Source organism: Miniopterus schreibersii (genome assembly GCF_964146895.1).
Source record: "Miniopterus schreibersii genome assembly, chromosome: 16".
Lineage (NCBI taxonomy): Eukaryota > Metazoa > Chordata > Mammalia > Chiroptera > Miniopteridae > Miniopterus > Miniopterus schreibersii.
This window is the reverse complement of record NC_138116.1, coordinates 25,360,333-25,382,862: the sequence shown is the minus strand read 5'-3', so window position 1 is coordinate 25,382,862 and position 22,530 is coordinate 25,360,333. Positions and strand designations below refer to the sequence as shown.

The 22,530-nt window shown below is 36.9% G+C and overlaps 1 protein-coding gene across 3 annotated transcripts in view; it reads left to right on the top strand.

Annotated features, from left to right (window-relative positions):
* AP2B1 (adaptor related protein complex 2 subunit beta 1) overlaps positions 1 to 22,530 on the top strand; it is a 99,606-nt gene that overhangs the window by 10,359 nt on the left and 66,717 nt on the right. For 2 of the 3 annotated variants that reach the window (XM_081115771.1, XM_081115772.1), the window contains exons 4-9: positions 4,396 to 4,531; positions 6,791 to 7,036; positions 18,619 to 18,809; positions 21,075 to 21,296; positions 21,814 to 21,934; positions 22,063 to 22,158. In XM_081115771.1, the coding sequence (XP_080971897.1) occupies positions 4,396 to 4,531; positions 6,791 to 7,036; positions 18,619 to 18,809; positions 21,075 to 21,296; positions 21,814 to 21,934; positions 22,063 to 22,158 (1,012 nt within the window). The remainder of the gene's footprint in view (positions 1 to 4,395; positions 4,532 to 6,790; positions 7,037 to 18,618; positions 18,810 to 21,074; positions 21,297 to 21,813; positions 21,935 to 22,062; positions 22,159 to 22,530) is intronic. The other variant, XM_081115773.1, reaches the window with a different exon arrangement.

The following is a 22,530-nucleotide window of genomic DNA, read 5'->3' as shown; positions in this document are numbered from 1 at the left end:
GAAGAGTGAAACCAGTTTGATATTTGTTCCATACTGATCTAGCATCAGACCTCCTGAGAGCTGGCACAGTTACAGATCTGTTGCTGAGGTAGCTGTAGAAGATGATAAAAATATACTGAGAAACAGAGCGCACATTTCTTGTTCTTTAACTGGCTCAAGCTGGTGCCCTCAACTTGACAACTTTACATTCTGTTCCTGAATTTAAGATAAAAATCACTGGTAACAAAATCTGTTTTTATTTATTTGTTTGTTTTAATTTCTGTAATTTAGCAGTATCATTTGGAAATAAGTAAGGATTGTCTGCAGTCTCCTGAGGATTCCCAAAATCCTTCAGGGGGTCCATGAGGTGAAAGCTATTCTTACAATAATACTTAGGTGTTATTAGCCTTTTTCATTGTGTTGATATTTGCACTGCTGGAGTGGTAGCATGAATCAAGGCATTGGTGCCAAACTATAGCAGTAGTCATTGTATTCTTCACCGTGTACTTGTAGGAGAAAAAGGGCAGTTTCACTTAGGACTGTTCTTCATGAAGAATTCAAGATTTATTTTATTAAACCTTTAAACCTTTTTAATATTCTGTATAATAAAATAGGAATTATGCATAAAGCACTTCTGCTGTATAGCAGAGTGATAGTTGAATTGTAAAAAAAACCCCACGCATGAATGTTTGAATTGGGAACACTATTTTCATGTGAAAGTGTGATTGACAGACAAATTATAGTTAATCAGACTTCAGTATTTGGGAGACATTTTATCAAAAATGAACAAACTGAACCTGTCACTTCAAGGAGGAAAAATGACATTAGATAAATTTAAGCTTTAAAGTAAAAATTAGAGTGTTGGAAAACTTGTGTCTCCTGTCGTGAGCTTGACAGCTTCCCAATACTTTTCTAATGAGATTGGTGGTGAAATTAATGAATGTGCTTATTTGCTGTTACATAATGAAACATGCCAACTTCGGGGAAAACTGCATAACTCATTGAACCAATATTTTCTAAATGACCAGTGCATATATCACAAAATTATGCATGGATAAGAAATCCATTCAACATAAATGATAAATCAGTAGGTTTTAACGCAACCAAATATAAAAAGTGTATTGTATCAGACTGCACATTGAAACTAACTTTCAAGAAACTACCATTTGTGGACTATAAAAGACGAGAAACAACCATTTGTCTGGCTTTAATGTGTTAAAGAAGGGTATCCAGTTATATGAAAAAGCTATTAAAATACTCCCTTTTCTGGTTTATGTACATGTATGAAGCTGGACACTTTAACCAAAACAATATTCTACAACAGGTTAAATGTCAGAGCAGATGAGAATCCAGCTGTCTTTATTTAAACTAGACATTAAAGAGATTTGCAAACATGTAAAGCAATGCTATCTCTTTCATTAAAAAAATAAGTTTTTACCTTAAAATGATATTTATGTTACTATGAAATGCATTTATTATAGTTATTTTAAATGGATTAGTATTTTACAGTTTTCTCAGCTTTAATTCCTGATATGGTAAAATATTAATAGTTATATAACCCATATGAACAAAAACTCTGGGGATCTCAGTAATTTTTAAAAGTGTTTTAGCCCGGCCAGGCGTGGCTCAGCGGTTGAGCATCGACCTAGGATCCAGGAGATCGGGGCTCGATTCCCAGTCAGGGCACATGCCCGGGGTGCGGGCTGGGCAGCCGATCAATGACTCTCTCATCATTGATGTTTCTCTCTCTCTCTCCCCTCCTTTCCTCTCTCTGAAATCAATAAAGATCTGTTTAAAAAAAAAAAAAAAAAGTGTTTTAAAGGGGTCATGAGACCCAAAAAGTGCGAGCAGCTTCCCTAACCACATCTAGAGCTCAGATGGAAACGGTGGCAGTAGGAAGTGACTCAGTATCTTCTTATGCCCCAGGTGCTACTCTTCTGGGGCAGGCAGGTTTTTGTTGTTGGAGTTTTATTTATTGGCACATAAGCACATTTGGTTCTTTTTATTTTTTTTTTAATATGTCTTTATTGATTTCAGAGAGAGCAAGGGGGAGAGAGAGATAGAAACATCAATGATGAGAGAGTCGTCATTGATCAGCTGCCTCCTGCACGCCCCCAACTGGGGATCGAGCCCGCAACCCGGGCATGTGCTCTGACCGGGAATCGAACCTTGATCTCCTGGATCCTAGATTGATGCTCAGCCACTGAGCCACGCCCGGCCAGGCAGCACATTTGGTTCTTAACTTGCTGTTAGGTGACCATGAATGTCAGAGGTCAGCAGACTTCTGTAAAGGGCAAGATAGTAAATACTTAGGCTTAGCAGGCCAAGAGGCAAAAAATTGATATTATGTAGGTAATTATATAACAAGAGAGAAAAAATTCTTTTCAGATTTAACCCATTGGAATTAATAATTATTCAAAGTGTGTGTACATTTTTTTGGGACACCCTGTATACATCTCAATTTGGACAGGCCACATTGTAGACCACATGTGCCTAGTGGCTACCATATTGGAAAGTTCAGGTTTCTAGCTTTATAGGTTGGTACTTAACAGTCTCTATCTAGAACTTAGACTATTCTTGATCAAGATCTTCCTGATCTTGTGCAGGTTGTTGGAATTAAATTATTTAGGATCTTCAGTTTCCTATTGGTTAATGTTTCACGTTTATTTACTTGTTTTACAGTTGTTTTGCATATGAGCTATTCCCCCAAGAAATGGAAAGAACACTCATTTTTGGAGAATGTTGTTAGTGTTTGTTAATTTTCTGCATCACATGAAACTACATAAGGTACACACATGCAAATTAAGCAAATAGTTTGCCTTCCAGGGCAGAAGCATTGGTTCATTGGAGATATGGTGGATTCTTTGACTTTGCCATTTATCTTCCTATTTGTAAATAACTTCTTTTTTCTGTTTATGGTTTTTGTATGTGTATAGGAGCTATACCATGTGACCAGTTATTTCCCTTTTTTTCTGTATTAGAAGATATTTAGAAGTATTTAATTTATAAGGTAATTAGATAAAGCTTCAAGAGGAAGGTTAATTGCTAACTTCCCATAAAATTATAGATAACCTATATTTTTTAAAATGCAGCTTACACTTTAAAATGTGAGAAACTCAACATTTTCAAGCTAATGGTGCTACTTTGTGAATGGAAACATAAATTTATTTCCTTTGGCTTTATAGGAGAATGGTAAATCATGAAATGACTTGAACTTGAGAAGAGTTTAAACTTTTATATTTGAGTACACTGAAATTTTCATTTGTCTGACTGTGTAATGTTAAAAGTAAATAAGTTCCACAATAAGGGATTCATGATGTCTTAGAGAAATGACTAGATTCCAGTTGTGGGATTAGAAATGGACAAAATGAGCCTGAACGGAACATCTTATTGTGCCAGAAAGCAAGGAAGCTATTGAAAATAGAGGGTTACCCAGCCGGGCGTGGCTCAGTGGTTGAGCGTCGACCTGGGATCCAGGCTATCAGGGTTCGATTCCTGGTCAGGGCACATGCCCGGGTTGCGGGCTCGATCAATGACTCTCTCATCATTGATGTTTCTCTCTCTCTCTCTCTCCCTTTCCTTTCCTCTCTCTGGAATCAATAAAAGATATATTAAAAAAAGAAAAAAAAGAAAATAGAGGGTCATATCACAAGGACTCAGGAGCTAACTGAATAAATTCCCACTGGTCAGGGATGGACAAATATGACCATTAAAAATGTATAACAGCTGTAGTGCTTTGAAATTACAGTGAAGTGATACAAAGAATTATTAATCAGTGTATGTGATCAAAATAGTGAGTTTTTAAAAATTGGAAAGCTATGTACTAAATATTATGTATGAAATGATATGATGTCTAGGGTTTGTTTAAAAATAATCCAGAGCAACTAGATGGAGTAGGGACTAGGGAAGGGAGAGTAAAACAAGATTGGGCATGTATCAGTATTTGTTTGCAGCTGGATGATAGGTACATTGGGTTCATTATATTGCTTTCTCTACTTTTGTTTGAAAATTTTTATAATAAAAAGTTTTTAAAAATTCTTATTTTTAAAAAAGTTTTAGAGAGAGTGGAGAGAGAGAGAAACATTGATTTGTTGTTCCACTTATTTATGCATTCATTGGTTGATTTCTTGTATGTGCCCTGACTGGGATCAAACCCGAAACCTTGGTGTATTAGGATGATGCTCTTAACCAACTGAGCTACCTGGCCAGGGCTTAAAAAATCTATTTTTAGAGACCTCTTGGGACCAGCACTATAATTTCTTTAGTAATTCATTTCTGTAATAATTATTGTCACTGTGGGGACATTTGTCCTTGCATCAAATCACTTGTAAAATAAGGCTTATTTTTTTCATTTTTTATTGAACAGATTGGTACTGTCTATTTACCTTTCCTTTCTCTTTTCTCCTCTCTTCTTAGCTCTCTCTTTCCAGATGTAGTGAACTGTATGCAGACTGACAACCTGGAACTAAAAAAGCTTGTGTATCTCTACTTGATGAATTATGCCAAGAGTCAGCCAGACATGGCCATCATGGCTGTCAACAGCTTTGTGAAGGTAACTTCAGGGACTCAAGAGCAGTCTCTTCTACTTCAAATAACCTTTTCAGAAGTATCTCTTGATATAGTTACTGTCTGCATTGCAGATAAGCAATCTCTGTTCCAAAAGAGGGCCTCTAGAGAAATACTGGCAGTGACCAGGAATGTTCGTGTTTTAGGCATTCTATATGCCAGCATTTGTCATCCAGTTCAGACCATATGGTGAGCCTTCTGTTGGCTGGGCTTGGTGCATCCTTGTCAGATGGGAGAAGAAAGCCGGGTGAAACCTCACTGTTTCGTGAGCTGACAAAGGCTCACAAGGCTGACATAGGGTAGGCATATTATTGTAGTATCAGTAACCTGTTTTATCTTTGTAGAAAGTGTGCTTACAGGTCAGTAGTGGAAATTACAGGAAGTACTGTTTATTTATTTTTTAAAATATATCTTTATTGACTTAAGAGAAATGAAGGGAGAGCGAGAGAGATAGAAGCATCAGTGATGAGAGAGTTATTGATCGGCTGCCTCCTGTACACCCCCTGCTGGGGATCAAGCCCAAAACCCTTGCATGTGCTCTGACAGGGAATCAAACCGTGACCTCCTGGATCATAGGTCCGTGCTCAGCCACTGAGCCACTCCAGCCTTGCGGAGGTACTACTATTTTGTATTACTTAATAGGTCTTAACAACATTTGATTTTTTTTTTTATTACGGAAAATTTCAAATGTATTCAAGTAGAGGGAATATTAAAAATACCCATCTTGCACTTTTAGAAGTTACCAGCTCATGATCAGTCTTGTTTGATTTATATTCCCTATACATTCCTGACCTTCATCCTTCTCCTAGTGGATAATTTTAAAGCAAATCCCAAACATCGTAAAGATGAAAAATCATTTCATCCTTATATTTGTCAGAATAAGATTTCTTTTTAAAAGATAACCACAATACCATGGTTACATCTTTAAAAATTGACCATTAAAAATTTCCTTAAATTATTGAATATTCAGTCAAATTTTTGCTCATTAAATTTGATGAACATAATAATGGGGTTATTCCTAATAATATATTCTTTTCTATCTGGAATTTAATCTGCATTTAAAAAGAGATACCTTTTTTTTTTTTTTTTTTGAGGATTTAGTATTACTTTCTTTTTTTAAAAAAATGTTTTTATTGATTTCAGAGAGAGGAAGGGAGAGAGAGAGAGAGAGAAACATCGATGATGAAAGAGAGTCATTGATCAGCTGCCCCCTGCATGTCCCCCACTGGGGACTGAGCCTGCAACGCAGGCTTGTGCCCTGACCAGGAGTGGAAACGTAACCTCTTGGTTCATAGGTCTACACTCAACCACTAAGCCACACCAGCTGGGCACTTTATTTTTCTTTTGTTTTTTTTTCATTACCATTTATCCCCCCTATACCCTCTTCCACTTCCCCCTTCACCCTACCCTTCAATAGAGATCGCATAACCAATATGTTTTCTTCCTTCTTAGGAAATTTTTGTTCTTTTCCTGTTTAGCTACATTGTACAGAATCAAAGAACATTTCATTCGGTCTGGTGGTTTGTAGACAGACTAGCTCATTAGAAAGAATTTAGTTTACATTTTTTGAAGTTGGCACACATCTAGATTTATGATGTTTAAATAAATTTTTTAAAGTAGGGCAATTTAAGGAGTGTTCCTTCTTACTAAGTGTTTTGTTTGTACTGTTTTTTTGAAGAACACTTGCTAGTAAAGGAGAAATGTATGTTAATTAGGGTCTCAGAGGGCCTTCTGCTGCTTAATCTAGGAACTTATGTTTGGCCCTCACCAGCTTCTTTGCTCTCCTTTGCTTTCTTGTCTGTAGGCCAAGCCCTTTTTTCTCCCTACTTGCTATTTTTGCACTGTCCGTGGAGTGGAACTCATCTTTCCAGTTCTTTTTTTTCTCTCTCCTTTCTCCTGTACCAGAATACAAGCCAAAAGGCCTTTTTTGTTTTTAGGGAAGGCCCACAAATGGCCATGGGGATGGTAACACCAGCTCACTAGGCTTTTGCTCAGCCCTGGAGCTAATCCTGGGAGTTTCTTCATTGTGTATATAAAAGTTAAATTAATTGCTAACCTAGACTCTTACAGGCAACTAAGATTTGTACTTAGGAAAGGAAAGGAATAGCATGGGAGGTTTGGGTTCTGATGTAGACTGTAACTGGAAGGTTGCATTATTGAATATTCTTTTATGGCTTATACAAACTAGACTGTTTACTTTCAGTCACCGTGTATACCTATAGTTGCCAAGGATTGTTTTTTGTAGGACTGTGAAGATCCCAATCCTCTGATTCGGGCCTTGGCAGTCAGAACCATGGGGTGCATCCGGGTGGACAAGATTACAGAATATCTCTGTGAGCCCCTCCGCAAGTGCTTGAAGGATGAAGATCCCTATGTTCGGAAAACAGCAGCAGTCTGCGTGGCAAAACTCCATGATATCAATGCCCAAATGGTGGAAGATCAGGGATTTCTGGATTCTCTGCGGGATCTCATAGCAGATTCAAATCCAATGGTAATAAGCTTCTGCTTTTATAAAGAGAGCAGTATTTAAAATAGGTTACTTTAAAAAGCATGTTTAAAACAAATCTTACCTTTGGGACATTGAACCATAGGTTAGCTGTGGAAAGCATGACTTCTGTGTGTGCCACAGATTGCCTATCTCACATCTTGGTGTTTCTGAGGTAAAAACCAAGTACTAAAACACAAGAGTCTTAAAGCAAACCTTTGTATCGTACTTACCCTGTATTTGCTTAGAATAGCGATTTTCAACCGATGTGCCGTAAGAATTTTTACAACGTGCAATACCTGACTGTTTAGTCAGGGCCACTGACCTCTTTTCCTAGATTGTCAAATAAAAAGAAAATTGCAGTAGCCCGCCCTGCATGGCTCAGCAATCGAGCATTGACCTATGACCCAGGAGATCATAGTTCGATTCCTGGTCAGGGCACATACCCGGGTTGCAGGCTCGATCCCCAGTGGGGGGCGTGCAGGAGGCAGCTGATCAATGACGACTCTCTCATCACTGATGTTTCTCTCTCTCTCCCTCTCCCTTCCTCTCTCTGAAATCAATTTAAAAAGATGTTAAAAGAAATTACAATAGCCAACACAACAATAGCAGTCTGGTGTGGATGAATCAAAATTAATACCTTTTTAATTTCTTTTTTGTTGGATTGGCAAAAAATATATATTTTTGATGTGCTACAGAATTTTAGTAATTAGCATATGTGTGTCATGAGATGAAGAAGGTTGAAAATCGCTGGCTTAGAAACAACCAGTCCTTTCATCATTTTCAAATTTTCTTCACATTAAATTCATATCAATTTTTAAAAGATTATTTCTTCAGATAGATGTTTGTGGTATTTTCTGGTGGTGTGGGAATAGAAACTGAATCAAAGTTATCTTTATTCCCTAGTTATTGTAATGCATTCTTCTATAGGAGAATTCCAGGACAAGATTCTTTTTAGCACCTTGATCATGTTTTAAATGTTTGGCAGCCAGAATGTAACTTAACACCTTAAAGCTTTGGAACCTTTTATTTCTCTTATTAACATGTTAAACTTTGCCCATAATTGAAAGGAGAGCCAAGTCCAAAGTAGTACATTGACTCTGCTAGTAACTAAAGCTCATTTGTATTGAGCTCTAAGTATCGTTACAAGATGATGAGGGAATATAGCCATTTTCTCTTCCCCTTTGCCTAGTGCGTTATTTATAAGGAGGTGAATAACATTATGAGTTAATCAGTGGATAACCTCTGAATATTTTTTTGAACTTTTTGAATAGAGTTGGAATTTGCCTTGAAATAGACATTGTCTCTCACTGGCAAATTGCCTGCTCAGATCTCTGCTTTGACATTTCATTTGGTTTATCTTCTTCTTTGGGAGCCTTGGCTTCTGCTCGTCCATTAAATTTAGTATCAGGGTCAAAGGATGAAGCAACCCACATTTTTTTGAAGTACTCTGGTACTGCCATCAGGAATCTTTCAACCACATAGACATAGAAGCGGGTGTGGGTGTGTATGTTTAAACTCTGACTTCTGCCAGGGTATCATCACCAGTATTAGAATTCTAATTCAACCCTGCCTTTTTTCCCCTCAAGCAGTACCATGTAGCACTTTTTAAAAAAAAATGTTTTTATTGATTTCAGAGAGAGGAAGGGAGAGGGAGAAAGAGTTAGAAACATTAATGACGAGAGAGAATCATCGATTTGCTGCCTCCTGCACGCCCCCTTCTCGGGATCTGCAACCTGGGCATGTGCCCTGACCCGAATCTAGCAGCAACCTCCTGGTTCATGGGTTGACTCTCAACCACTGTGCTTACACCAGCCAGGCCCATGTGACACTTTTTTAAAAATTCCACAAAGAAATAAGTTTATAAGGCAATAGTATCTATTTTATAAAATGTTTAGGTGGTACCAAGTTGTGGGGTGGGCGGGTTTGGTTAATCCTCACCTGAGAATATTTTTCCATTGCTTTTCAGAAAGAGTTAGGAGGGAGAGAGAGAAGTGGGGAGAGAAAGAGAGAGAAACATTGATGTGTGAGAGAGACCCCAACCTGGGGCGGGGAGAGAACTGGCAACAGAGTTACGTGGCCTTGACTGGGAAGTGAACCCACGACCCTTTGGTGTGCAGGCTGATGCTCTAACCACTGAGCCACACCAGCCAGGGCAGCACATGCCTACTTTTGATATTGAACTCATACTTTCAACTCAATAGTATGTCTTACTTTTTACCAAAAAGTAACTCGACTGACATTATACCACTGATTTTTAAGTGCATTCTATGCTAGACATAGTGATAGATGCTTTTACTTGAAATATTTTACTCAGTTCTCATACTTTCCCAGTTAAGTAGATGCTATTCCATGTAAAGCAGTGTGCACTCAGAGAGGCTAAAGAATTATTCCAAAGTCATACAGCTAGTGGTAATGTAGCCAGGATTCTCACCTAGTTCTGAGTCCCCATATCCATTACTTGTCACTGCCCTCATGGATGTATATATACAATAGAATTTAAATGTGCGTATACACACAGAAACATTTAGAACTGTTTCATTTTCTCAAACTGGTTAAAATTTTGAACATATATAAGGCTTTTAGTTATCTGAGAACTGTTTTAATATGGAGATCTTAAAATCCTCTTACTCTGATGATGGGTAAGAGTCTTATTTTACTGCTCTTAAGAGGTACGTTTGTTCCACTTTTTTTCAGAAGTTGCTCCACATGGGGGCAGCACTGCAACAGCAAAGTTTAGAATGCCTGCAAAAGAAAGGAATGCTTCTGGGGGATTCTGCTTTAGTAGTTTTCTTGTAGCTCACTTCAGAAGGGCCTCCTAGATGTCAAAGCATTAGAACATCTGCAGAAATGACTTTGAAATCTTAGAGTAAAATCTTGATTAAACTCTGACTACTCTTAGAGTTATGTTGATCTCCAGGTTGGTTCCTGGGAGTAGTGTACCTTGCTATAAGTAATAGAATTTTATTATATTTTTCATTCTCTGTTTTGGGTGATAACACATACCTTATTTTCCTGCAGCTGTTTTACCATTTATACTCTAGTTAAAGCTGATTTTCAATGAGTTGCTATTCAAAAGAGAAAAGATAGACTTTGAAGTAAACAGTTTTTACTCTGTTAAGTCCTGGCTTAACTTCCCTGAGCCTCTTTCTTTTTCTGTATAGTGAGGGATACCATCTTGGATAGTTTGGGGAGTATTAGTTGAGCTGTTACATAAAAAGCACCTATTAAAGGGCCTGGCTTATGGAAGGGTGCTCATGAGAGGAGCATTGCTGCTGGAACCTAATGGCAAAGGTTAACGTTATTACTGCAGTATTAACTTAAAAGGTTCTGATTCCTTTGATGATATCTGTACACATTCACATAATAAAATCTTTTCTGAGGGAATTAGACCTAAACTATTTTCAGTCCTAGCCAGATGGCTTAGTTGGTTGGAGCATCATCCTGAACACCAAAAGGTTGTGGGTTCGATGGTCAAGCACATAACCCAGATTGCAGGTTCAGTCCCCTCGGTGCGTACGGGAGGCAACCTGTGGACATTTCTCTCACATTGATGTTTCTCTCTCTCTTTCTCCCTTCCTCTCTCAGATCAGTAAAAACATTATCCTCAGGTAAGGATTAAAAAAAACTATTTTCAGATGCAGATTTTATTAGTCCATTATTTTGAAAGTAAATCTGTATTCAGAATGAATAAACACTTTGGAGCTGCAGGAAAATAGCTCCCATGATGTCAGAATTTAAAAGATTTTCTCTCACTAAGATTATATTTGCAAGAAAAATGGACTCTTGAGTGATGGTGATCATTCTCTAGTTGTTTGCCCATATATTAGGATTTTCTTTCTTTACTATGGTTTTTTATTTCTCTCTGAGGCATCTTGAGGTATTCCAACTTAAGTTAACATATTTATGCTAGACTCTGCAGTCCAGAGACTGTTGACAGCCCCATCACATGTGCTTTGCTCTTTGTTTGTGAGTTCAGTTCTCCTAAGTCCTTATGGCTTAGGGACTTCTCCCTTTTGTCTTCTAAACCTCAGTTCTGCTTCCGTCACTCTGGGAACTGCCCATAGGAATGCCCCTCTTCTTTTGCTGTCCTTCTTTTGCTTTCAGCACAAACTACTGAATTACTAAAAATATATATATATATATTTTCAGTTGTCAAGGGTTCTTCTGCACAAGCAGCATGCTCTTAACCATAGCCTCAGGTTGGCCCTGTATAGCCTTCAGCAAAGGTTCTAGTTAAACTGCCAGCTTCTTTAATTTGAACTTACTTTGGAAAACTGCTTTATGAAAAATACCATTTTTGTCATCTTAGAAAAAGTGTGCATTTTAACTGTGTGATAGCCAGCATATAGAAACAGCATGGTATTATGGCATTAGTTCTCAACTGGGGGCGGTTTTGCTTCCCAGCAAACATTTGGCAATGTTCGGAAATACTTTTGGTTATCAAAACAGATGGGAAGGGTGCTCCTTACGCAAAATCCAGGGATACTTTAAACATCCTGCAGTGCACAGGACAGCCCCTTACAACAAAGAATTATTCATCCCAAAATGTCAGTAGTGCTAAGGTTGTGAAAATTTGGATTATGAAAATAGCATATATCCTTTAGGGCCAGAGTGGCTGCTGTTTTGAGTCCTGGGTTGGCTGCTTACTAGAAATGTGGCCTTGAGCAAGTTAATTCAGATGAGCTTCAGTTTTCTCATCTGTAAACAGGTGTTTTTTTAATATGTCTTTATTGATTTCAGAGAGAGGAAAGGAGAGGGAGAGAGAGAGAGAGAAACATCAATGATGAGAAAGTCATTGATCGAGCCCGCAACCCGGGCATGTGCCCTGACTGTGAATTGAACCCCGATTGCCTGGATCCTAGGTCGACGCTCAACGGCTGAGCCACGCCCGGCCGGGCTGTAAACAATTTTTAATGCCTGACACATAACTGCAGCTATTCTTGAGGAAAGTACCTAATATTACGTACTTTCCAATTATTGTAATTTTTATTTAGGTCTTAGACTATTTACTTTTGTTGTGGTTGGTTGTCAATCTGAGATAATAAATACTGAAAAATTCAAGTCTCTCTAGATCACTTTGTATATTTGAGAAGTATTTCCCCCCCCCCCCCCAGAATTATTTGATGTCCTTGTGGGCTATGTTAAATTGTTTATTAAAGATAGGCCTAGAATGCATGGAAAAGCTTAACGACCTCACTTAATTTAGTACTTTAGTTATATTAATGAGTAGGAGAGTTACAGAATTAAAATATTCTTAAGTGAAATTAGAAATGCACAATGCTCTTCATGCCAAATGTCAATAAAGGAGTTCCAGAGCTGGTAGAATCTTTTAGCTTATGTGAGAGTGTCAATATGTGTTAGGCACCTGGTAAGAGTATTATAGGAGATAATATGTTCAGTCTTTATCTGGGTTCCCCAAGTAAGTAATGTTATATTGGTATTGAAAAAGGAGCTGCTATTTTCTGCAGGGTTGGAGTGTTGAGTTATTGCAATCATTGGAGGCTGCTCTGATAAAGGGCCTACTGCCCATCTCTTGAATTTCCCACTTGTTGATCTAAGTGCTTTACTGTCTCTACTTGTGAGGAAGCAAACCATTTTTGTTTTTCTTTATAATAAATTTTGTGGAAATCTTTTTCTGTGTATTCTCACTGTATTTTACTCATTGTTTTTATCAATTATTACTATCTTAGTTTTTGTTGTGTGTTTGTTTTTTAAACTCATTTTGGAGGGAAATAATATTAGATTTATAGAAAAGTTGCAAAGACAGTACAGAAAATTGCCATATATACTTCACTCAGTTTCATTTAATGTTAACATCTTATATAACCATGGTACATTTGTCAAAACTAGAAAAGTAGCATTGGTGCATTACTATTAACTAGAGTATAGACTTTAATTGAATTTTACCTGTTTCAGCACAAATGTCCTTTTGTTATTCTAGGATTCAATCCAGGATACCAAATTGCATTTAATTACTTCCTTTTATAAAGAACTCTTTATGAAAGTATTTTATAAACAAAAGTGCTTTGTAACTGTGAAATGTTTTTTGTTTGTTTTTTCCTGGAATTATAGCTTAGTGGTTAAAACTAAGGCTGCTCTGATAAAGGGCCTACAGATATGGAACCAAACAGATACGGGTTTATATCCTGGTTCTGCTGTTACTTACTATGTGGTCTCCCTAAATTCAGTATCTTCATGTAGAAAATAGAGATTATAAATAGTGCTTCTCTCTTAGGATTGTTATGAACATTAAAGAATTGAGGGCTTGCAAAGCACTTAATACTAAACCTGGTATAGAGTAAGTACTTAATAATAACAATAAACATTTATATTCTGTATTGTATATTGATTGTGGTGCTGGATGTTAATGATTTTAGAAGGGTTAATCTTTCAATGGTAAGTTTATTTTTAAGATACTTAATTCTATTGTATACTTTATTTAAAGCCATTCATTGTTTTTAGGGTAATTCTGAGGACAACTTGTAGACAAATGAAATTTAAGTCTATTTACAATATTATTTACTACATCATTAAAGAATTATTCTTGTTTTAATTCTCATCCGAGGATATTTTTCCATTGCTTTTTATTTATTTGTTTATTTATTTATTTATTTATTTTTAATATATTTTTATTGATTTCAGAGAGAGGGGGAGAGAGAGAAACATCAATGATATGAGTTGTTATTGACTGGCTGCCTCCTGCACATCCCCCGACTAGGGATCAAGCCCACAACCCAGGCATGTGCCCAGACCGGGAATCGAACCTCAGTCTCTTGGAAAGATGCTTCGAACAAGTAACATCTCACTCTGTTCTTTAACATGTCACTTGAGACAACTCCCTAAAGGATAAAGCAAGATTCCAAAATGTTGCTGATTTTTTAAGACGATGAAAATACATAAACCACATATATTTCATCCTAATAGTTTTGGTCAGTTCTTCTGCTTTCACTATATTCAGGTCTTCGGGGGCACCAGTCAAAAGGATTGTAAATGGAATGGTAAAACTGAAACATTAATCTGCTCAGAGTGTGTGACCTTGAAGGTCATTGCTAGAAAAGAAAGTCCTCTAAGTAGTAATTTAGTTAATAGGAGGAAGTCACTATGCTAGAAAGTGATGTCTTTCTGGGGTTCTGAAACTGTGAAAATGAAATTAGAATGTAAATGAAAATCATTCAAAGGGATGGGAATGTGAGAGATTTCTCATAAAGGAGCTTCTGTGTGTGATACTCCACTCCCAGTGTATATCTAGATTTCCTCTAGAGTTCTTTAATACAGGATCATTTTTATTTTTTTTAATATATCTTTATTGATTTCAGAGAGAAGAAGGGAGAGAGAGAGATAGAAACATCAATGATGAGAGAGTCGTCATTGATTGGCTGCCTCCTACACGCTCCCCACTGGGAATCCAGCCCAAAACCCCAGCATGTGCCCTGACCAGGAATTGAACTCTGATCTCCTGGATCATAGGTTGATGCTCAACCGCTGAGCCATGCATGCTGGGCCAGGATCATTTTTATTCTAATCATATCCATCGCTCTAGCTTGCTCCTTTTTTGAAAAAATGAGGCCAAATTTATGTCCTCAGAATTTCTGCATTAAGATAGGGGTAGCTTATAAATCAGATTTTATAGCTAGATAGTAAATATTGCCGTTTTTTAAGTGCTGCCAGGATATGATTGTCTCTGAAATATGTGAAGTAGAAGAATAAATGTTTCTCCTTGTTTAAATCTGCATGTCACCTTTGCCTAGAAATAATGTTTTGATTATAATGTCCTCTCCCAGCTCTGATTTTTCTTTCCCTTTCCCCTGGTGTAAGTGCACAGCTCTCAGAACTTCTGTAAATGCTGGATTCAGAATGATTAGTATTCAGACGCTGGAATCAGGTATAGAACTTGCGTTCATATTCAAGCACTATCCCTTTCTGGCTGTGTTGGCTGAGCAAGTCACTGAATTCTTCTAATTCTGTACTTATAAATTCATTTAAAAAGCTTGTTTTCTTATCTGTAATAGGTGGATTTTGATAGCAATTACCTCAGAGTTGCTGTGAGGATTAATGGGACATAGTAAATGTTCAATAAATTTTACCTATTACTGTCTTTTATCCCTTGGTTTAACTCACTCTATTAGGTAATTAGGTATGGTATTAAGTCAAAACACAAATTGCTTACCTTAAAAAAAAAAAAAAAAAATTCAGCAGATTCCAAGCGTCTATAAGGAACTATCAAATTGAATAGAAGTCTGTAGCTAAGGCAGAGAAAGATTTGTCTAGTAGTATGATTTTACATATATCTATATGTGCTTTTTATACATGTATGTATATGTGTTTTTAACATCTGTATCTATAAAGTAGACATATCATAATAGGTCTAGGTGGAATATGGAGGAGGAATGTTTAGTTGTAGTTACCCAAAAAACAGAAATTACCACAATTGACAAGCAAGATAAATTAAAACTTTTTCTGACCCTATGGATGTGTTCTTTTGTAACCTAGATGGCAACTTTTTATAAGTCAGCTAACGTACTGATAAAGCTTAAGAAACCTTATTTATAAATCCATTTTTTAAAACAAAACTTCCTTTAGAAACTCCTTTCTTTCTTGGAAACTCTCATTTTTCTGAGATTATAGTTAAAAGGCCATTATTCTCTTCATGGTAGTGTTTCCTAAGAGAAATGCCAATTTTCTAGAGGGAAAAATGTTGCATGTGTTAGTTCAAATTCATGGAAAGGGTTATATGTGATGGTTCAAGTGAGAGAGAGAAAACCTTTGTTTTAATACACCAATAAATCAAGGCAGTTACTGCAAGGGTCAAATTCATTCTTTTGTGATACTGAATTTTTGTTTGGAGAAGGCTCTCTGGGAAGAGGAAATAAAAAAGTTTTAAGGTTTATTTTTTTAAAAATAGACAATACTTGTACCATGTACATCATACAAAATTAAAAAGAAACAGTATAAATATTGACAAGTGATTTATCCTATATATCCTAGCTACCCAAGTTGCTGTCTTGAAGTCAGCCTATTCTTTGTCTACTTTAGGGTCAGTATGTCTGGCTTATTTTAAATTTCTGTTAAAGAACCATGGCTTACTGACCAGGAGAACTCTAAACAGCCCCTTTTGGGCCCCCCTTACTATGCTTCTGAAAACATAACAATCTGAATTTGACAATTAGGAGATGAAAGTGGAAAGGTAGAATAGAAAGAACTTCAAGGAATTTTGGAGGAACAGTACGGTTTTGCTATTGGGGGATACATCTCCTGTGGTCAGTTATTGGCTTAGTCACTAGCAATGATCTCTTTTCTCAGTGCAAGCTTTTCTAAACATAATAGTATAATCTGATCTTGCTGGATCATTTAATTAGACTGACTTTTCCCTATTTCCTTTTTTTGTTTTTATGTGATAGTAAGTGGAAATTGCCTATTTTACCACCAGAACGTATACTTCATTGGCTGGCTGCATAATACACTTGGTTTAATTTCTAATTGCCTATGATAATAACAAAGGAATTCTAATTGTTCATTCTGTTCAGCATTCTTTTGTTCTCTTTCCAATGTTTTTAATTTCCCCATCTCACCCTTTCTTCTACATTTCCTATTAACGGACCTTATATTTAGCTTTTCTTTTTCTTTTCTAACACTAAAAGGATTTGACTGGCAGAAATGTTAAGTTGTAGTAGGATGTTTATTTTGGACAACTGGGAGCCAAGGCTGGGCATTTGTTGGCAGCAATAGATAAAAACAGGCATTTGGTCTTCCAGTGACATTTTAATCCTTTATACTATAATCGGGTCTATCAAGTATATTGTACACAGGAAATAAAAATATATTTTCCCTGTATGCTAAGCACTGAGAGGATGGAGAGGATTATTATTTCACTCTTTTATGCCTTTTATTTTTCACTAAATACAGTGTTTGATGGTGGAGGTAGGAAACAAAAATTAAGTCAGAAAAGAGCCTTATACATGTTAACGTGCAGTAGGTGGACTAGATAATTCTTCCTGATTTGTTTTACTAACAATAAAATACTATACCCTTAATCATACTTAAATTAGCCTTTCATTTTTCATCTTGGAATTTTTGTTCTGACCACTAAAATTAGTGGTTCCCTTTGTGGCATCATTATCCTTAGTGTAGTAATGGATATTGTCACAAGTGTGTTATTTGGTTAAAAAATCATCCTCTCTAGACTTATTTTCTAGGTAAAATCATATGCTGGGATAATCTACAGATTTACCAGATAATATGGATATGAAAATCAGTAGCTAAATCATGCCCATTATATTTCTTCTCTTGCTAGTAAAAGGATAATTGTAACAACTCTTAGTTTCTCAAACTTTTAGCAAGGGACTCCAGTAAGAACTAACAATGAATTGACATTTTGGAGAATCTTTTCAATATATATAATTACTGAAGTTGCTTTCTCCTATAACATCTCATTTATACTTACAGGATATTTATATGGAGCCTTACCTTGCTAATTTTTAGTCACAACTGGGAGTCTCACTGCAAAATGTGGTTTTAAATTTGTGCAGGGCTATAGTGTAGTTTTTATTTATTTGGATGGGTGTATTTGCAAGTTTTAAATTACATTAATTGGTTGTAGATTTGTTAGTTATATTAGAAATACCTATAATTTTGGTAGAGTGTTTTACTTTTTTCTTGCAACTAATATGAATTCCCAGATCTGTGATTACAGTTTACTTTTATTTGGTAGCAACTTTTTATTTATCATACTGCCTGAAAGAAGGATAAATTTGAGGTACCATATTTCATTGATTCTAAGATGCTTTATTATTTGCTGTATTACCTGGAAGGAAAATACTTTACATTAAACTGATGTGCCATTGATTATAAAATGCATCCCAATTTCAGAGATGTTAATGTGAAAAGAACTGCAGAGATGTTAATGTGATGAACTATGTAATATTACCACCTTTATTTTGCATAAGCCTTGGTAGAAAGATTTTATACATATGTCATCTGATTTTATCTTCAAACTAAAGTTAATCTGTGAGGTAGATTAAATTACTCTAGTTTTCAGATGGAGAAACTAGATTTCACAGAGATGATATGTTCTTTCAACATCATATAATAGGGTTTTAAGATCAAACTTTCTTACTCTAAGACTTGTGATATGATTGACAGTGTCATCTCTCCCCCTCCATTCCCCCCTCCATACATACATACCCACTCACCTATACAAATATTTGGCATAGATTTTTCTCTTCATTGCCTAATGTATATGTTTTATATTGAAATGTCACTGCTTTTTTTGGCCGTTCATGTCTTGATTCTGTTGATAGTTTTGAGTACTACTTAAACTGTTAATATTTTAATCGTAAGTTATATGTGACTTTCTGCTAATATATGAATTGTTTTAATTCCTAGTGGGTTGTCTGACCCACTAGGAAGCTGTATATGCCATCATTGGTGGTTTAATATATGTTTCGAAGGTAGTTTATGTGTTTCTAGTTGACTAGGTAAAACATTCAGGAATAATTATGAGTTGAGGTCTATGGTCAAGAGAAGATTAGTTTGTCTGTAGTTGTACTACTGTTGGTAAATCAAGGTCATATCTGCTTTTTTCCCAGGTGGTGGCTAATGCTGTAGCAGCATTATCTGAAATCAGTGAATCTCACCCAAACAGCAACTTACTTGATCTGAACCCACAGAACATTAATAAGCTGCTGACAGCCCTGAATGAGTGCACTGAATGGGGCCAGATTTTCATCCTCGACTGCCTGTCCAATTATAATCCTAAAGATGACCGAGAGGCTCAGAGGTCAGTCTGGTTTTCTGGATAGTATCTGGGAGTCTTGACTGGCTTAATAAGTTCTAGTGTCTGTATTAGAATAAAAGTCTATTATCTTGAAGATCAGTGGCTTATGGGATAGATACTGTAATCCCCATGGTATTTTCTTACTAGATTTTTTAGGAACATTTTAGGTAGTGGAGTAAAACCATGCAAAAATAGTTCTTTCTCAGAGATGTGTGTTTTTCATTTCTTGTTTGAACAATATAGTTATGCTGTGCTAAAATCTTCCTCATCATGGCCTTATATCTCCCATACAATAGTTCCTGGCCATATGACAAAGGTTTTTGAGTGTCTCTCACTGTAGTGACAAAATTTTCATTCTATTAGATACATAGTAATTGGCTTGATACTAGTTATTGAGTTGAGCTATACCTATAATTCAGTACTAGAGAAAGTGTGTTAGAGCCAGCAAAATATATGATGTCTTCCATTAGCTATAGAAATCATGTCAGCCTGAATTTGGAGATTTTGGAAGGCACACCTGGATTGTTCTGCTCAGCCCTTTTCCACTGTAGTGTTGCAAATTTTCTTTTACTATCAGAAATTGGCTATTAAATTTTGTATACATGTACATGCATTTAGTTTACAGAGTTGAAATTATCACCAGTTCTTTTTTAAATCTAATCCTCACCCAAGGATATGTTTATTGATTTTATAGTAGGGGAAGGGGGGGGGAGGAGGAAGGAAGATAGATGTGAGAAACATCAATTGCTTGCCCCCCGCTCCCATGTGCCCCGACCAGGGGTCAAACCCTCAACCCAGGTATGTGCTTTGACTAGGAATTGAACCTGCAACCTTTTGGTGCACAGAATGATGCTCCAACCAACTGAGCCAGGGCTGTCACCACTTTTTATTGAGCATTTTGTGTATATAGGCATTGTACTAGGCAAAGTACCTCTGAAGAAATGTTGGCCCTTCATTAAGTTGACATATTTTAATATAATAGATAAGAACCTTCCTTGCCTGACTGAAGCTCAAGCTTCTATATCGTAAGTGCTCTTTGCTTGTCTGGGAAGTTGTTCCCTCTGGAGTTAGCTAAAGTTCACTCTGGTATACCAGTTTCTTTCCATCATTGAAAGTACAAATATCTTCTGGAAAGAACTTTACATAGAATTTATTTTCTGTTTGTCATTGACATCTCACACTTATTCATTCATTCACTCAGGAAATATTTATTGAGCCCACATTGTATATTAGGCACTGTTCTAGGCCCTAAGGATATGATACAGCAGTGGACAGACAGATAGCCGTCATAGAACACCTATTCTCAGCGATGGGGCAGAAGATATATAGTATAAAATGTCATATGATAAGTGTTGATGATAAAGTAGGGAAGAGATCCAGGATATGCTGAGCATTTGCAGATGATTTGTATTTTATAAAAGGGTGGTCAGGGAAGGCCTCACTGAGAAGGTGGCATTTGTATAAAGACCTGAAGGAGGGCAGGGAGTGGCTAAGCAGATATAGGAGGGAGAGAAAGAAACACAGCATACTTATCTTGTGTCTTTAACTGAATATAGTCAGTAGCCCTTACATTGCCCAAGAGCTGTCAAAATTGGGTTATTTTCTAAAGACCCCTCAACAGATAATTAAATATTCAAGATTTCACGAGGCATTTAAGTGGGTGGCAGGGGCTAGGAGAAGGGGAAGAAGATTGGGAGAATATTGTAGTGGTGTACTACTGTTAAAAAACAAATAAAAACCGTTTCAGAGACTCCCTTATTATTCTGAAGGCAAAGGGTTGGGTAGTTTACCCTGACAACCCACCTCCTACATTTTAACAGTGAAACCTTCAACCACAGGTGGTTGATACCTCTCAATATGAAATAACTCTCAGAATGCTTAATTTGACTTCCTGTAGGTTGAGGAGAAATGGGCTGTGAGGCAGGGAGCCCTTGCATAATATGGGGAGACAGAGAGGACTATAAAACTGGAAGGTAAATGGTGTGAACTAAAGTGTTTTGGGTATTGGCTAAGTTTCCTTCCAGTTTGAACATCCCTTATTGCTGGTTTCCTAAAGTCTTCTGATGTCCCTGCTCTGCCTGTAGTTTGCTGGGAATGAGGCTTCTGCAATGTTGGATCCCAATTTTACCTACGCATGGAGCTTTGACTTTTCTAACTGGTTCTCTAATTTCTTGATACTTGGGCCATGGGACTCTGACATATTGCTGTATAGACTGGATTGGGCAAAGAAATAATTCAAGATGCTAATTTTCCTTTTTTATCCGTCAGCATCTGTGAGCGGGTAACCCCCCGGCTATCTCATGCCAACTCAGCAGTGGTGCTTTCAGCAGTAAAAGTCCTAATGAAATTTCTAGAGTTGTTACCCAAGGACTCTGACTACTATAATATGCTGCTGAAGAAGTTGGCCCCTCCACTTGTCACTTTGCTGTCTGGGGAGCCAGAGGTGCAGTACGTCGCCCTGAGGAACATCAACCTAATTGTCCAGAAAAGGTTGGGAAAAAGTGAATTAGTGATTAAAGTTTTCGTAATTGTGAATTAAGCTTAATATCAATATTAAAGAGGCCATTGTTGAGCTCTTTTTAATGTATAGAAATGATAGTGTTGTATGGCTGAACAGCTTGCCCTGGGTCAGGAGGCTAGCGATTTATTTTGGAGTGTTCCTATAATAAATGCCTGTTGTTCCTCTACAATGCAGCTTGTTTCCTGAGGGGTCTTTTAATAGCATACTAGCTAGTACCTGCTTAATATGGTTCAGGCTGTCGTGTAGAGCAAGATTGCTTTTCTACCAGCAGTTCTTGACTGTGTGTACCCTGACCCTTTAAAGGATAAAACTAGTCTGCTAAGCAGAACTGATAAGAACAGAGGATGTGGGGGGTTGGCTGCTTTTTCTCCTAGGGGGGGGGATGGGAGGAGAGCAGGGAGGCATAGAGGAGCCATTAATACAGATTCAGAAGGAGATATCTATAAATGCCTCACCTTCCTTATCTTGTGTTTCTATGTATCACAGGCCTGAAATCTTAAAGCAGGAAATCAAAGTCTTCTTTGTGAAGTATAATGATCCCATCTATGTTAAACTGGAGAAGTTGGACATCATGATTCGTTTGGCATCCCAAGCCAATATTGCTCAGGTCAGACTTTATGTAGACTCGAGTTTATAACGACTTAGATCTTAAGGTCTTGCCTTCAGAAAAAGTTAGGCCATTGAATTGCTGTTTGAGAATCCTTGATGCTTGTTCACCTCCTGGATGTTTAACAGGTTCTGGCAGAACTGAAGGAATATGCCACAGAGGTGGATGTTGACTTCGTTCGCAAAGCTGTGCGGGCCATTGGACGGTGTGCCATCAAGGTGGAGGCAAGTGTCTGATGGTAGTTGTGATCATGTTGTGGGACTCTGAGTGTTCTCTTTACTCCTTTCTTTAAAATACATTTTTTAGAGTTTACCATAATAATAAAGAGCACAGTTAAAATATTAAAGAATTTTGAGTGAAAAGCAGCTGTTCCTGGTTCCTCTCTTCCAGCGGGAATCATTTTAATCATGTTTCTGGTTTTAGTTATTCTTTAGAGATATTTACATATCTCTAAATAATGTACTTATGCTGTTATTTATTGATTTACCAACTATAGCCATTGTTAACTTTCTGCTGTGAGATGAGCATCTTAGTCCATATACACCCCATCTTTCCTGCTTCTCCTATTTTCCAGTGTAGTTATCTCATGAGGGTTT